Source organism: Salvia hispanica, chromosome 1 (genome assembly GCF_029641045.1).
Source record: "Salvia hispanica isolate PSC_SH4W2 chromosome 1, Shi_PSC_v1, whole genome shotgun sequence".
In the NCBI taxonomy this organism is placed as follows: Eukaryota; Viridiplantae; Streptophyta; class Magnoliopsida; order Lamiales; family Lamiaceae; genus Salvia; species Salvia hispanica.
Genome location: NC_142692.1, coordinates 45,314,899 through 45,331,689, shown reverse-complemented (window position 1 = coordinate 45,331,689; position 16,791 = coordinate 45,314,899). Strand labels below are relative to the sequence as shown.

The 16,791-nt window shown below is 37.6% G+C and overlaps 2 protein-coding genes and 1 long non-coding RNA gene across 5 annotated transcripts; 1 reads left to right on the top strand and 2 right to left on the bottom strand.

Moving 5' to 3' along the window:
* Nucleotides 1–4,473: 4,473 nt before the first annotated feature.
* LOC125224124 (CDPK-related protein kinase-like) lies at nucleotides 4,474–8,328 on the top strand. Of its 3 annotated transcripts, none has more exons than XM_048127478.2 (11): nucleotides 4,474–5,041; nucleotides 6,002–6,132; nucleotides 6,214–6,255; nucleotides 6,344–6,452; nucleotides 6,565–6,643; nucleotides 6,714–7,010; nucleotides 7,090–7,118; nucleotides 7,285–7,392; nucleotides 7,469–7,531; nucleotides 7,623–7,790; nucleotides 7,866–8,328. In XM_048127478.2, the coding sequence occupies exons 1-11, from the start codon at nucleotides 4,634–4,636 to the stop codon at nucleotides 8,004–8,006; spliced, it is 1,575 nt and encodes a 524-aa protein (XP_047983435.2). In that variant the 5' UTR covers nucleotides 4,474–4,633; the 3' UTR covers nucleotides 8,007–8,328. The 3 variants fall into 3 exon arrangements, with proteins under 3 accessions (XP_047983435.2, XP_088923593.1, XP_047983434.2); XM_048127477.2 differs by having other exon boundaries at nucleotides 4,475–5,041; nucleotides 7,090–7,202; XM_089067467.1 differs by lacking the exon at nucleotides 7,866–8,328 and having other exon boundaries at nucleotides 7,090–7,202; nucleotides 7,609–7,732.
* A 407-nt stretch (nucleotides 8,329–8,735) lies between these two features.
* On the bottom strand, nucleotides 8,736–10,370 carry LOC125224126 (PIF / Ping-Pong family of plant transposase). The gene has a single exon (XM_048127482.2). The coding sequence runs from the start codon at nucleotides 10,254–10,256 to the stop codon at nucleotides 8,955–8,957; it is 1,302 nt and encodes a 433-aa protein (XP_047983439.2). The 5' UTR covers nucleotides 10,257–10,370; the 3' UTR covers nucleotides 8,736–8,954.
* Nucleotides 10,371–12,848: 2,478 nt separating this feature from the next.
* LOC125224132 (uncharacterized) lies at nucleotides 12,849–14,393 on the bottom strand. The gene is made up of 3 exons (XR_007176827.2): nucleotides 14,107–14,393; nucleotides 13,857–14,014; nucleotides 12,849–13,050 (listed from the first exon to the last, which is right to left on the bottom strand). It is a non-coding gene; the product is annotated as an uncharacterized LOC125224132 (long non-coding RNA).
* Between the last annotated feature and the right edge of the window lie 2,398 nt (nucleotides 14,394–16,791).

Sequence of the window (16,791 nt, the reverse complement as noted above, 5' to 3'; positions counted from 1 at the left end):
TATGTCTTATAGTACAAGTCTCTGACGAGTATCTCGAGCTTCTAACTTGGATCCTCTTATTTTACTACTACTACTATTATAAAATTTAAAAACATTGAACTTTCATTTGCATCTTGCCTTTACTTGCACTTTTTTTTATTTATTTAAAATGATGCAGACCACTGAAATTTAAAATAAATTAATATAGTCCTGTATTAAGCAGTGGCGGATGGAGCATATAATTAATTAATTTTATAAAAGGTTTACTACTTGCCCAGTAAATGAGTTGGTTCTTACGTTCGTTGGTTTTATATGCCCTTCCATTAATTTTAAAAAGGCCCACCATCTGCTTGAATAAATTAAGAAAACGAAAAGTGTATTTTGTGTAAAACATTTTTTTATTGAATTATTATATTTCTCACGGAGTATTGTTTTGCGTTGGAGTTTAAATTTAAAAAAAAAAATTGAATTTAGAAATGACAAGTGAATCACACTTGCATGAATTTTAGTATTATTTTAATTTTTGTGTGGTATATATTCATTTAACTACTATCCCAAATTAAAAATTATAATACATTATTGCACAAAGTCGTACCTCCAAATTAAAAATCTTAAATCCACCACTAGTACTAAGTAGGAGTTTGCATTTGATTATGTCCCTATATATATTGATTATATCTAGGGCTGGCAAATCGTACGGATTGGGTCGCTATCGGGTCAACCCAATATCGACCCAATCTTATCGGGTCCCAACCCAAATTATCGTGTTCTTATCGGGTTCAACCCAAACAGATTCGTGTCGTATTCGTGCGAATTTCGTGTCATCCAAAAAAATATTGGTCATCTTTTAATTATAATAAGTTACTTCACAATATAAACGCTATACGATAACGACCGACATATGATATTATATAATTAAAATTTGATATTACACGATAAAATAAGATATTATAAAATTAAAATAATTAATTTCAATAATATTTAAATCAAAATAATAAATTAAAGTATATTAAAATTAAATCTAACAAATAAAGTTAAAATAATTATTTTTTAACAAAATATAAGTATGTAGTAATATTTTTTTATCATAAAAAATAATTAATAATAGTATTAATCATATTTTTACTAATAAAGTTATAATTATAATATTTTTTAATTAATAAAAATAATTAAAATTAAAATTTAATATATTATTTTAATTAATAAAAATAATCAAAATAATTTTTTTTCTCAATTGATAACCCAACCCGACCCGCATCCAACCCCAACCCAACCCAACCCAAAATTTTCGGGTTCTTATTGGATTGACCCTATAAGGACCCAAATCTTAAACGTGCGTGTTCGTGTCGGGTTAACTTCGTGTGGATTCGTGCCGGATAAAAAATTGCCAACCCTAATTATATCCCTATATATATAACATTTGTAGTACTAGGTTAGTATTGATGCATCAATTTGTTCTTCCTCAAATAAGTGTCATTTGAAATCTAGTAATTTGTTTAAAATGATAGTGTCAAAATTTCATTTCTACTCTCATCATCAATATATATATGCAGATATTTTATAATTCGGGAAATTTCTAAGCAATAATTTAGTTTTCTTTTAATTTAGTCACTTTTTTAATAACCAATTTTATCAATAGAAGATATTTATTCAAAAAAGGAATACTCCATCATTTCTTCAAAATAGAAATTCTTTTTTTTTAGTTCATTTTCTAATAATAGATATTTCCTACTAACTTCTTTTTATATCTCTCTTACTTTATCCATTTTTTTAATTTATCTTTCTTACTTTATAAATTTTATATTAAAATTCATATCATTTTTAAATTTCTATTTTTAAGAAATAGATGGAGCAGTACGTATAGAAAATTGAAGCAAGGTAATGACCACGAAGATGTCCCACAATATTGAAGGAGGTTGCAACCACATATGCGGTGCTACAAAAACTAAGCTTTCAATATTAGACAAATCATTCAAATACAGAGTCTTGTCAATTTTATCAATGGACATTTGTTATGTGTAAAAGATTACTCCCTCCGTCCTATAAAGATTGTCCCAACCGGGCACAGATTTTAAGATATGTAATGAAAAGTGAGTTAAAAAAGTTAGTGAAATGTGGGTCCTACTTTTATATATTAGTTTTATAATAAAATGTGAGTAGGAATGAGTTAGTTGAATATGAGGTCCACTACCAAAAATGGTAAAAAGTGAAATGAGACAAACTTTGTGGGACGGGCCGAAATGAAAAAATGGGACAATCTTTGTGGGACGGAGGGAGTATTTATTTTGGGATCTTGAAATAAGATGTATTTAGATCCAAAACTTTACTTTATTTTCATTTTGGATTATTTGATACTAGTATATTACTAAATTATCACATACTTTTAGTTCTGAATGCTATTTTTAAAATTACCACATAAATTGATCAATTATTGATTCCATTATTTTATTTTGACATGAATAGCTGGGAAATTGATATGGTATAGCTAAAATAATACTCCCTCCGTTCCATAGTAATAGAGACATTTCTTTTCGGCACGGAGATTAAGAAAAATTTTGTTAGATGAGTTAAGTAAATGGAGAGTAAAGTGGAAAATGAAAAAAGTAGAGAGATGAAGAGAGAATAAAGTAAGAGAGAGTAAAGTAGTGTGGAAAAATGTATTGACTTTTACTAAAAAGGGAAATGACTCTATTACTATGAAACGTACTAAAATAACAAAATGACTCTATTATTATGGAACAAAGAGAGTAATTGCACAGAAGGATAAGTCTTTTCAACAAAAATAATCAATACTTCATATTTTTAAAAAAACATATATACTCCTTTCATTCCACTAAACAATCATGATATTTTTGAATGGCACGGAATTTTAGAAGAAGTTGTTAGGTGAAATAAGTAAAGAAAAAATATAATTGAATATTTTAATGAGGGAAGAGGAGAGAGAAATTTATTTCCAAATATAGAAAGTGGACATTTACGATAAGTTTAACTAAAAATGAAATATGAAAAATGAGACTGATGGAGTACTGTGCACTGAGCCTTGCTTTCTTGAGTACGCCGTGTTATGAATGGAAAAATGATATGTTATGACTTGTAAATAAGTAGAGAGAAAAATGGATAAAAAATTTCTAAAAAATTGCATCAAAAATGACAAAAAAAATATATGTCTGCACTGATCTAAGGCAACCCAAACATTATTTTATGAGACGAAATAGAATCATATTTCTTCTATCCAAAATAATTGAATGCTATTTGTGATATTTTCTTATTTAAACTTGACATTTTACATATTACTCAATAATTGTACCACTTGATAATATAAATTGATGTAAGCAAAGTGACAGTCAAATAATTTTACTTATCGCCATAACAAATGAATTTTTTTGACAATCACAAAAGATGGTAAGAGTGTTAATAGGGATACCGTGTTTTTTCAGCATAGTCAATCAAATTGTCTACATCGCAAATCAAATCATAAATCAATTATTAATCATTTATGCATGCGAATAAGTCATAATTTATACCCTAATATTCTTAAATACAATTGAGATTTATGTTGACTTGAATAAGAGTAACTTGATGATCCAATAGATAAGTCTTTGTATTTAGGGACATAGCTTTATAAATATTCAAATTTCCACTCAATAGATTACCCACATACTCACATATGACAATATACATATATATAGATAGACTTTTGATGTATCATAATTTATCATGAGTATCAGATTTAAAGTTGATATGGACTATGGCTTGCTTATATGGATTAATTGTCTGGACTCTGGCGGCCAATACTATGTCGTTTCAGATAAAGTTGTATAATTAGTCAATGTCATCTTTAAACTTGAGGATTTTAATCTTGTCACAACAATTAAAATCTATATGCACTGTCATACACTTTTTTTTTATGTGTAATTCATGAGATTACTGAAAAAATGTGTATTTACATGTTATGCTATGTGAGTTAGTAGGAGTATAGTTATTTTCCTTTTAAATAATATTATATTTATATAGAATTAGCTTTGTACAGAATTTGTCAAAAAACACATAATAGCTATATTTTACATTTTAGTATTAATGTCGTTGCATTTTTAGGTGATATGTTGACGATGATACCACTACTTATCGATATTATTACCAATCATGAGAATTTTAGATCAATTTCTTCAATACATCATTTGCCAGATTTTAATTAAATGCGATCATAATTCATACACATAAATACTTACACGCCAATACGTGTGTGTGTCAGTTTACGACACTTAGAAAATCGTATTTATTGTGGAGTAGTATTTATTTATCACAACGTCTTTGATGTTGTGGTATCTATTTGTGCACTGAGCCAATAGAGTAAGATAAAAACAATACATCATACAAGATATAAATCTTGTATGCAAATTATAAATTTATAATTATATAGTATACACCTTCATCTATACCAATACTACTACATACTATTCCCATACAAAGACAAACAATGTAACACAAATTCCATGTTACTAGGAGTACAAATTAAACCAACTAATCTCCCACAATTATTTTCACATATAAAAAAAATACAAACTACTTGTCCTCAATATGCAATCACCATAATCCAAACAATAAAAAGCTTACTCCGCCGCCGTCGCCGGCGGAATCTTGAAGCGGCGCGGCCATGGGTATTTTCACCTCGAAGCCACTTCCCAAGCCCAAGCCCAAGCCCAACCCCTACGCCAGAAGAGAGCCACCGGAGCTTTCCGAACCACCGCCGGAGAGCATGACGCCGCGGAGGAGGCCCAATCCCCCTCCGTCGCCGGCGAAGCACTTGATGGCGGCGCTGCTGAGGAGGCACGCCTCGATGAAGCCTAATGCTGCCGAGATTCCGGAAGGGGAGGAGGTGGAGGAGGATGAGGCGGCGGTGGGCTTGAATAAGAGCTTCGGGTTGTCGAAGAAGTTCGCGAGCAAGTTCGAGATCGGAGAAGTGGTGGGGCGAGGGCATTTTGGGTATACCTGCTCCGCCATTGCCAAGAAGGGTGACCTCAAAGCTCATAAACTCGCCGTCAAGATCATTCCCAAGTCCAAGGTTAGTCAGATAATAAAACACTTAGTTGATAAAACGTTTCTCCTTTGTTCAAAAAGTCGGAATTTGACTTTAAAAAAGAGTGAGAGGAGAAGTGAGACTAATTCTGGTAGATTGAATTTGATAATTCTTATGCACTTAAAGATTGTTATATGTGTAAACTAATTTTAGATTTCTTTATGATTTTATATGAATCTGCTCTGTCATAATATAGAGTTATTACTATGTTTATTTCAATGAATCCCTCTCTTCCATGTAAAATTGGACAAGGGAATTGTTACAGTGCAATGAAAGAGGAGATTGAAACACCATTTCTGAGGCCTAATAATTGAGAGGGTTGGAACATAGAGTTCAAAGTGTATCAGAAACTCATGACTCATTCATTACATTTCTTTCATACTTAAATGCATTATCAATTAGGTGATGAATAGTCACAGTCCAATCATTTCTTCTCGAAAATGTAGTATTGAATGTGACTTTGAAAGTCTAGGAGCCCACTTAGGTCCTGATCTTGAATGCTCAATAATAGTGATGATAATTGCGATACGACTCTGTGCAGATTGTGACGTATTGAGAAATGGTTTATGCTTTGCCATTTTAGTGTATGGTATGCAGTCCCAAAGAGGAAAACTATAAGTAAAATCATGTACTACTTTTTTTCTCTTTCTGGAGTTTGATGAGGGATTGAGCTTTAGGGCTATTACAGAAAATTCATTAATAGTGGCAGCAAACACGAAACATAATGAACTCATTGTGATGAACGAGACCATCGCCTTCTCTGGGGAAATTGACCGATCCATGGTGGTGGTCAGACCTCAAGTCGGTGATGGCATTCGGTTGCAAGATTACCGTTATGATTAGACGAGTTTTGGGAGAGTCTAGGTAGATTTTGTTACTTTTAACAAGCATATACTATATCTTAAACTTTTGCTTGTCTTTGATATTTAAATATTGGTTGAGCAGATGACAACAGCTGTTGCCATAGAAGATGTTAGGCGTGAAGTTAAGATCTTGCAAGCATTGACAGGTCATCCTAATCTCGCCCGATTCCACGATGCATTTGAAGATTCCGAGAATGTCTATATACTCATGGAGTAAGCTTTGAACTCCACAACTGCTTTTCAATCTCATCTAAATCCATTTGGTACTAAATAAAGCTGTGTATTTTTATGTAGATTGTGTGAAGGGGGGGAGCTTCTTGATAGGATACTTGAACGGTTCTATACTCTATTTCGTTCGAGCTTTTAATTCATAGCGATTGGTAAGCATGACAGGCGCCCTAACATATTCGACTTTTTTTACTAGAGGCGGGAAATTCACAGAAGACCATGCGAGGACTATTATTGTGCAGATTCTGAACATCGTTGCGTTTTGCCATCTGCAAGGAGTGATCCACCGTGATATTAAACCGGAGGTATCAATGTCCATGTAACTTCAGAATGTTTTACACCAATAAGTATCCTTTCGAAATAAAATAAAAAGTAGCCAAACATGATACTATTACTTATTTATGGATCTTTGTGCAGAATTTCCTCTTCTCCTCAAAAGATGAAGATTCTCAGATAAAAGCTATTGATTTTGGGTTATCAGATATCATCAGACCAGGTATATTCTCCTTCCTCAACATCTTGCTAATCTGTTGGTAGTGTAACAATTATATGGCCAATGCTAACAGATCAAAAGCTCAATGAGATAGTCGGAAGCGCGTACTACGTGGCGCCCGAAGTTCTACGCCGATCGTATGGCACGGAGGCCGACATTTGGAGCATAGGTGTGATCGCATACATACTACTATGTGGCAGCCGCCCATTCTGGGCTCGTACTGAGTCCGGCATTTTCCGAGCAGTTCTCAAAGCCAGCCCGAGTTTCAACAACGACCCATGGCCATCGTCGTCTTCAGAGTCCAAGGATTTTGTAAGGTGCCTGTTATGCAAAGATCCCGGCCGTAGAATATCAGCTGCTCAGGCTTTATGTGAGTCATCCTCTAATATTAGAGATGCTGCAACTTCCCTTTGCTCTTCCCAGACCCCCACTGATCACCTCGTTTGCAGGTCATCCATGGCTCCGAGATCACGAGAAGGTAAAGCTCCAGCTCGACGTTCATGTGTTTAGACCCATGAGGGCGTACATGCGCTCGTCGCCTCTGCGTAGGGCTGCACTGAGGGTGTGTATATCTGCTTACGATCGACGGTTTAGGTGCTTTCGAACTAATCAAATTGATGATGCTATTTGTCCGATTTTTGCAGGCTCTGTCGAAAGTATTGAAGGCGGACGAGCTGTATTACCTCGAGAAACAATTTGGATTGCTGAGTCCAGATGCCAATGGAGGCATAACTTTAGAGACCATAAAAATGGTCTGCTCATATCATAAACCAACAGCATTGCTCTTTTTTCTCATTCATAAGCTGAACACAGTTCTTTTCCGGGCAGGCGTTGATGAGAAGTGCTACAGATGCAATGAAGGAATCCCGGATCTTGGATTTCCTCGAGCCGGTAACAACATAAATACACTGTTTTAAAACCTATTTACCTTGTTTTTATTGATAGACCAACAACTTATTTGACAGAAGCTTCTGAATTGCAGCTAAACGCACTCGGTTATAGAAAGATGCATCTTGATGAGTTCTGTGCAGCTGCATTAAGTGTCAATCAGATGGAGATAGTTGACGGATGGGAAGAACGAGCACGATCTGCATATGCTATATTTGAGAAGGATGGAAACAGAGCTATCCTCATTCAAGAACTAGCATCAGTAAGCTGGGTTTTGTTCTTAAGATTTCAGGAAGCCATCTTTTCCTCTGAGTTCTAACTGATGTGAATTTACCAGGAACTCGGGCTTAGCCCTACAGTGCCAATCCATGCAGTTCTGCAAGAGCATATAAGACACAGTGATGGGAAGCTCACCTTGCAAGGTTTCATTAAATTGTTGCACACCCTGCAGCCATGCTCGCCTGCAAAGACACCGTAAGAGCTACAATAGTGTTTCAGATAACGACGGTTAGTATAAAACTGAACTGCAGCCCTGAACCAACCACCAAACATGTTTTGGTCCCTGAGTCATCGTTTATTAATATGATCCCGTTTATCAGTGAAGTTCTCTGTTCTTAGAGAGAAAACAGACAATATACACCAAAACTGTACAGTTCTGGATAGATGTGAAGAGCTAAGTTATGCCAGATTCTATCATTATTGTTTCATGACCGTACAAATGTATGGTATATGACTATATATGTACATCCTGATTTCTGAATTCTGATGCAAATGGCATTCAAATCTACCATTTGGTTAAATTTCGGAACTGCACCATATATTCAAGTACGTTTCTTTCCGGGTTACGAACAAGAAAAACAACACAAAGACAGTTAGCCACATCTGGATATAACTAGGAATGGATCCTGAAATATCCCAACTCATTTATGGAGTTCAATTCCTTCCCTTGAACAATCCATTATGTTTGCTTTTTTGTGATGGGAGGATGAATAAGAAGAAGAAATCAAGGGACCGGGTATCAGGATTCCGGCCAATCTTGCCACCATTAATATTCTGAGGTCATCAAAATTTTCAAGAATGTAACAACTATTGATATATATAGTCATGTCTCAGAGAATTCAAAATCAGTTCCTTAGTCATTGTATATAAACATAGAAATGGAGGTAGTAGACTAGTAAACACAGCACACTAAGTGAAAAAGGCTATAGGAAAAGGCAAAAAGTACTTCATTCTGCACCACAGTAGAGCAATAGCACAGTATAAGCAACAACTTACAAAAGAGACATTACCTAATTCATATCTTCCAATGTGAGTTTGGGACTAAAGTCGGTCTAATTCATCTTATGAACTATAGAATATATTATGCTACGGTCTGCTAGTAATACAACGATCGATATTCTTACATTTACCGCATAACAATGCCCCCTCATCTTGATGACAGTCGTTGATAGAGATCATCGGCCAAAAGCTGCCTCAAGTTCCCCCCATAGTAATAGCACGGCTTCTCATTCTCCAGCACCCCCGGTGTCTGGCCACTTTCCTCCGGCTCCTTCCACAGCTCCGGCTCAGGCTCCCTTGCAACCTGACACAGATTGTGCAACACGCAGCAAGCAACAATTGTTTGAGGAGCGTGATTCAGTCCCACATTCAAGTCCTGCATAATCTTCCACCTCCCTTTTAGCAACCCAATTGCCTCCTCCACTGCTTTTCGTCCCTTCATCAGCGCCTCATCAAATGCATTCTGGGCGGGACTGCCTGTCCTGTCGTAGCTGAAAGGCGTCATCAGGAACGAGAGCAAGGGGAAGCTCCAATCCCCGACAATATACGGCCTCACAGGCTGCCCCTTGACGCTAACCGCCTTATCCCAAACAATGTCGCTTGAAATCAGCTTGTTATACAGCAAACTATCCCTAAAATGATCAGCGTCCTCGTGGCCTCCGGGGGCTTTCACGCAGACATCCCAAAATATCTTCTTGTGATCGGCCACGACCTGCAATAGAAGCGATGGGAATCCGTATTTGCAATAATACATTGAGCCGTTGATTGCATCGGGGCTGAGTTTGTGGAGCTTGACGGGGGTTGTATCAATTGCGCCGCAGACATTCGGGAGGGGTGTGATTTCCTGAAATCCCTGTGTTGTTTCGACGAGGCGGCGGCGGGCGACGGGGATTTTGATGAATTCGGGGTAGAGCTTGGTGGCGAGGAGGCGGGTGACCATGTTTGTGATTTTGGAAATCAGGTAGGGCTCGAGGGCGTAGCGGGAGGCTAGGGTTTTGAGGGAGAGGCCGTGGGCGAGGCGGGAGAGGACCATGGCGACGGCGTAATCGGAGGGGAGGGAGAGCTGGGATTGGGTGATGTAGGGTTTGAGCTTCTCGACGACGGTGGTGAAGACGGGGTAGGAGAGGCCGTAGAGGGATCGCCATTGGGCGTCGCGGAGGGGGGCCTCCATGGCCCAGATGCGCTCGGTGGAGAGGGCTCGGAAGGCGGCGACGGAGAATTCGGAGGGGGGTTTGGCGGCGGCGGCGGAGGAGGAGGTTTTGGGCTTCTTTTTGGGGGGGTGGGAGGCGAGGTAGGACAGGACGGAGGAGAGGGTGAAGAAGAGGAGGGGAGCGGCGGAGGTGGAAGCGGCGTCGGAGGAGGAGGAGGAGAGGAGGGGGGAGGTGGTGGGATCGAGGTAATTGTGGAAGTGGAGGAGGTTTGATAGCATCAGGAGGAAGTATTGATCCATGGTTGCAGAAACCCTAGAGAGAGAGAGAAGTGTGGAAGTTTTTGCTGAGAATTGGGGTTGCAACGACGACGGAGGGTACGACGCCGTTTTTGCACAGCGGTGAGGGTGTGTGATGAGAGAGGTAGACCGTATTTGTATTGGTGCCACGTCATTTTTTAGTTTTCTGCGTCACCCCCGTATTCTAGTCTAAATTAATTTCTGAGTTTTAGATAATTAATTGAAATTTTTTTAGTGCAAGATACACTCCCCTTATATGGATTCCATTTTGGGAAAAGATGAACATCCACAATAAAAATAAGTCAGTAGTTTCTAGTCCATGAATATCACATGGCAATCTTATTTGGTATACCTCACTAATAAGATCTTACTAAATGGAAATGTATAGCTTACATGACCAAATAATTACAATGGCATAGTATGATGTTTTAAGGATATAATTTCCATATATAATATACACTATATATACACACAACACATTAAATTATTAATTGTTTATTTCGTTAAAAAATTCACGTGTAATAACATTGAGATTTAATACGCACACTTTTTTGTATTATGCTTTTTTTTCTTTGTTTTTTTAGTTGAGTACATATTTATTCATTTTTTATACTCACATAATTTTCTAGAATGTACTAAAATTTGGTCTTTTTTTATTCAAGTAAATATATTCTTGACTATATTTATAATTTATTGATTATATCTTTGTGTATGTTTAATTTTTATCTTCATTTTATTATAATTATTTTTTTACAGTTAAATAACTATAAATTAAAGACCACATTTTTATGCCTACTAAAGTTTTATCTTCTTTAGATTTATAGTTGATGTTTCTTTATTAAGATAAATAAGATTATAATCCTTAATTTGAATACCCTAATGAATAGTAGTAGTATTTTAATTTCTTTAGATTCATATTTTGTCTATTGTATAAAATCCATCAGATATGATCATTGTGTAATGATAAATTAAAAAAAAAATAGAACGTCATTGTATGGTCATTCATATATTAAATTTATTGTGTGCGATGATAATATAATATAATTTATGTATATATCAATAAAAAAAGATAAATATTCCCATAAAATAAATAAATAAAACTTATATTTTACATATCAATAAAAAGAATAGAACTCTCGATTAATAAATTTGGTGGTGCAATATAATCATTTTATATATGGGAATTATAAAAATTTCCTTAAAACATCATATTATGTCATTATAATCATTTGGTCATGTAAGCTATACATTTCCATTTGGCAAGATCTTATTAGTGAGGTATACCAAATAAGATTGTCATGTGGTGTTCATGGACTAGGAAATTTTTTCTCGTCAGCCATAGGTCAACCACTCTCTCTCTCTGCCACGTCATCAGCACTAACAATCCACCTGCCACATCATCATTTTACTCAAATAGACTAGCCATAGGCCAGCCGCAATAAAAATAATTCAAAAACAACTACATTTACGGAATTAAATTTACGATTAAATTACGGAATTAAATTTACGAGACATATATGGGAAAATTCATTAATTGCATTAAAAAAAAGTACATTCATTTAAAAAAATAAATTACATAATAAAGAAAAAAAACTATTGCCGTGCAGTCTTCCGTGCCCACAACTCTTCAATTATATCCTTTTGGAGTTGAATATGAGCATCCACTTGGCGCATGTCGGCATATTCCTGGAGGCGGCCGACTTCATCGTGAGGTACCCCACGTCGTACGCTAGGGGTGGCCGTTCCGTGGCTTGGACCGACTTCATTGTCATTGGCCCAACTAGTCAGTTGTACGCCTTCGTCTCCGACGATCATGTTGTGCATGATAATGCAGGCGTACATTATATCAGCAACGCATTTGACATCCCACAAACGCGTTGGACCCTTAATTGCCGCCCATCGAGACTGGAGCACACCAAATGCGCGCTCCACGTTCTTGCGCGCCGACTCCTGCCGTTCCGCGAAGTAGGCCTTCTTGTCATCCGCCGCGTGCCTGATCGTCTTCACAAAGACATGCCGCCTAGGGTATATCCCATCCGCCAAGTAGTAGCCCATATCATGCCGGTTGTCATTGGCCACAAATGAGACGGCCGGACCGATGCCCTGACACTTCTCGTTGAAGAGGGGCGACGAGTTGAGGACGTTGAGGTCGTTGTTCAACCCGGCTACCCCAAAATACGCATGCCAGATCCACATCGGTAATCAGCTACAGTCTCGAGGATCATCATAGGATTCTTTCCCTTGTAGCCGGTCGTGTAGGCCCCTTTCCAGGCAGTTGGACAGTTCTTCCACTCCCAATGCATACAATCTATGCTGCCTAACATCCCGGGGAACCCATGCTGCTCCCCGTGCATCTGCATCAGATCCTGACAATCTTGGGGGGTAGGGCTTCGAAGGTACTGCTCACCGAAAATTTGAATCAGGCCCTGACAGAAAAACTTCAGACATTCCAGAGAAGTCGTCTTACCGATGTGGAGGTTGTAACACCCCGACTTTTTATCACCCTAAGACTTAGAAAATCGATCTACATATATATATAGGTTTCGCGTCTAATTTTCTTTTACTTCTCGTTATGATTTATCGTTGTAAAGTATATTTTGAATAGTGAATGAGGATAGTATTATTACAAAATACTATAGTATTCTCATAGTCCATTTATGAAAGACCGAGCTTCAAATAAAAGTTCATACATGTTCAACATCGAGTTCAACGTTTGACTAGAGTGAAGAAAAATAGATAAAAGTAATCTCCATGCCCTTCGGATCTTGCGCAATAGTCCCGCCTTGAACCTCGATACCTACACGAACAGATAAGAAGCGTGTTAAATCAAGACGAGACAATCGACGAAATCAAATCACATCAAGCACGTTTATCAAACGGCGGCTCACGTTTTCCAAATTACGGCTCACGTCTTTTTAAGCGACGAGACATAATATTCTTTCCTTTTTAGGTAAAAGAAATGGTTGATTAACCAACTTGCCTCTTATGGCAAAAAGTCCATAACCTTTGGACATTTCACCTCCACATATGAATCAAGTTTTAACCATATAAACTCATGCACCTTTCTTCCTTATAAATATCACACCATATCATCCTCTACCTTTTGGCTCCTTCACAAAAAAAAATTCTCTAAACAAAATTCTATCAAGATGAGGATGCATATAAGCGTTTGAAGAAGAGGAGTCAAATTTCCTACACACTACCATTCTTCTTCTTCTCCTTTTTCTCAAGGTAAATTCTCCTAACAATTGTTTTTCTTACTACATTGTCATTTTCATATTACAATTAGTAAAACATGAACATTTGAAGCCTCCCATGTCAAATACCAATTCTATACCACTTCCTTCACCCTCTTTAACATTTAGAACTTTTCATCGAACTTAAAACCACAACTAGAGCTTGATCATTGAGGAATAAAGTGCTTAATACTCAAACCATATTATTATGCCTCTCCCCTAATGGTTTTCATACCAATTATGCATATGACTTCCTAGAATAGAATTTGCCTTAACTATAGAAAAACTTAGACAATGAAAACAATTAAGCAATGCCTAAACTCTTAGAGAACTTCATCGCACAATAATAACGATCTTGGAAAGTTACCTCGTGAGCGAAGAAGCTGCCGGACCCCGGGGATACTGCCCGGCAATGGCCCACCGGCGGCGGCGGCAATCCGGCGACCGACAGCAGTCCGGCAACATTTCGGCGGTTGTCCGACTTTTCACAACGAAATTAATCCCTTTTTCACGATCTATCCAAATCTTCACATTTCAAGACTTAATTGTTAGTCCTAAGCCTTCAATTTAAGAAAATAAAGAAGAAGAGAAAGAAGGGGAAATGGGGGAATTCCTACCTCTCTCGGTCAACGGCGATGAGACCGCCGTGTACCCGGCGGCGACGGCGGCAGCGGCCCACCAGTGACGGCAGCAGCGGCCCGGCGGCGACGGCGGAGGTGGCGGTTCGTGGCGGCAGAGAGAGAGAGGCCGAAAGAGAGAGAGAGGCCGAGAGAGAGAGAGAGAGAGAGAGACCAAGATAGAGAAAGAGGGGAGAGGGGAGACGTGACCGGCGGCCGGCGACGCTCGCCGGCGACGGCAAAATCGCCGGCAGAGAGTGGCGAGAGAGTGAGATGTTGGAGAAGGGGAGAAATGTTTTTTTTTTGAAATAGAAGAAAGAAGGGAGGCTAATTTCTTTTAGTGCTTTTAGGGCAACACACTTTTGGGCCTCCCCTTTGGGCCGAATAATTTTAGTGAAGTATGGTCTTTTAAACTTACTAAGTGTGGGCCGTTTTTTTAGAAGAAAGGTGGAAGTTGTGCTTTTAAGTCTAAGTGATGAAATGAATCCTTATCTCTTAATTTTGGTTTAATAGTTCTTAAATTGTTTGAAGCTTTTAAATAATTAATCTTATGATAAATTAATGTCATGCCCTCCTTAATTAATTAATTAAATTTCTTGAAGATAAGAATGTATGGATTTAATGAACCCTCTCCCAAATAATTATTTAATTACTTTAAGGTTTCTTATAAAATAGAGATCCACTTTTCTTAAGTGGAATGAAGTGATCTTGATCGCACCACGAACATAGGACGCATACTCCATGTAGGATCATTTCATGTCATGCACCTTATGTATGTTCATAAAACTAATTTAAATCATTATACTCTTTCAAGAAGGGCGTGTTCGCGGAGTTTGATTACCCAAGGTCGAGCTTTTGTAGAGTTTTACTTGGAAGCTTTGAGGTGGGCTTTATATCCAACACATTAAGTGTGGATAAAATTATCAAATATATGAAATGATTTTTGTTTGATAAAATTGCACTTACTTTTTTTTCAAATGTTATCGTGCCATAAATTATTTGTTTTATGATGCCTATCTGCTTGGCGATGCCAAATGAATGGATGAATGAAACGAATTCGGCTCCAACAGGACCAAGATCCTATTCGAGTTAGTGTACACAAAGGAATGGACCGTGAGTCATCGTAAGGGTTGGCCGGTCAATGTGATCGTGGAAGGTGGCCACCTTCCCGACACACAATGAACCATCAGATATGGCGGATTGATGGAATGAACTTAGCTTGATCAAGCGAACTTTATGAAAATGAACTTAGTAAGCTCGGGCCTTTAAGAAAAACCCCCGTGTGTTACTGTGATGGCATGATAATAACTTTTTCTTATATGTGTATCTTTCGTCAATGTGTTCACTGAGTAACCCGTACTCAGCCCTGCATGTATTTCTAAATGTGCAGGTTGAGCAAGTGATGAACTGGTGGCTGAGTGGAGTTGGTGGTCGTCTCATCTCTTTGTAGGATTTTCGTGGCATGTGTCTTCATACACATGACCATATAGTTACAACTCCTTCCGCTGTGCTTATGTTGTAGTATTTTGTACTAACGGGTCATAGGAACAATGATCAGTAACGAGTGACCCATGTTAAACACTCTTTTAAATCCTCATGATCTTTCGTTGTCTTGTGAACCTCTTTTATCTTATGAAGAAGTACTTGCACGTCTTATTGTAAATTCTTTCGTCCCCTTTCTATCCCCTCTTCTTAATTCTCTCCCCTGGTCATGATTTACCGAGCAATGTTATCCTTAGCAAAGCGCGGTCGTGACAGAGTGGTATCAGAGCCTAGGTTTCCTTTCCGCTCTGAACCCATGAGTTTTCCTTCTTAAATGGTCTGGACTTGTTTCACTAAACTATGTATCGATTCGACCAAAGCTCAGCACCAATTCATCACACTCAACGAAAAAGGTAACTTTCGTCTTTTTTGAAACAAAAGTTTAAAGTGTGAGTTTTATGTGAAAAGTTTAAGAGGTTGAAGGGAAGGAATAACTCTTTAAGTTGGCCTTTAGGATTTTATCATCAAAGAACATAGAATGCTTTAAAAGAACTGTCCCTTGGGAACTTAGTTCGAATTTAGAATGATATGTATGATTTTATCATTGCTTTCCTAAGCAACGGAAACAAAGTGAATGACGTAACAAGGAGTCTTTTAGTACACAGAAGAAACGAACGAGATTAAAGAAGAATGTTGTTATTACTTAATAGCATGGACTGATCTTATCTCTTAATTGTTCTAAACCTTGAGGACATTGAGTCGACTAATGTCTTAATTCTCAAGAGTGGGGGAAACCAACTGATACCCATTATCTGTTAAACTTCTTTCCCAATGCTAGACCGTGACATAAGTTCACTAGAAATATCATCATAAAACCAGCCTCGACGAGGTGCCAACACTGAGCTAAAGTTGTTCTAGATCTAAGTCCTCTTAGAATCCAAATTATATGTACAATGTCATGAGAAACCAAATGTCGAACGATGACGGACAAGAACGAGTTTGAGGAAGGTCTATTGCGCCCACGTGTCTAAGAGTGATGTAGGAAGTCGTTTTAAACAAATAATAATAATAAAGTCTCCAGCATGAACGTCATCAGAATAAGGTGAGTCTATATACTCAGTAAAGATAGACCGACGGGAAGAAGCTATACGAAACTCCTTGGAATTTGTGATAATAGCATCACGCTATCCCAAAGATCTTTTC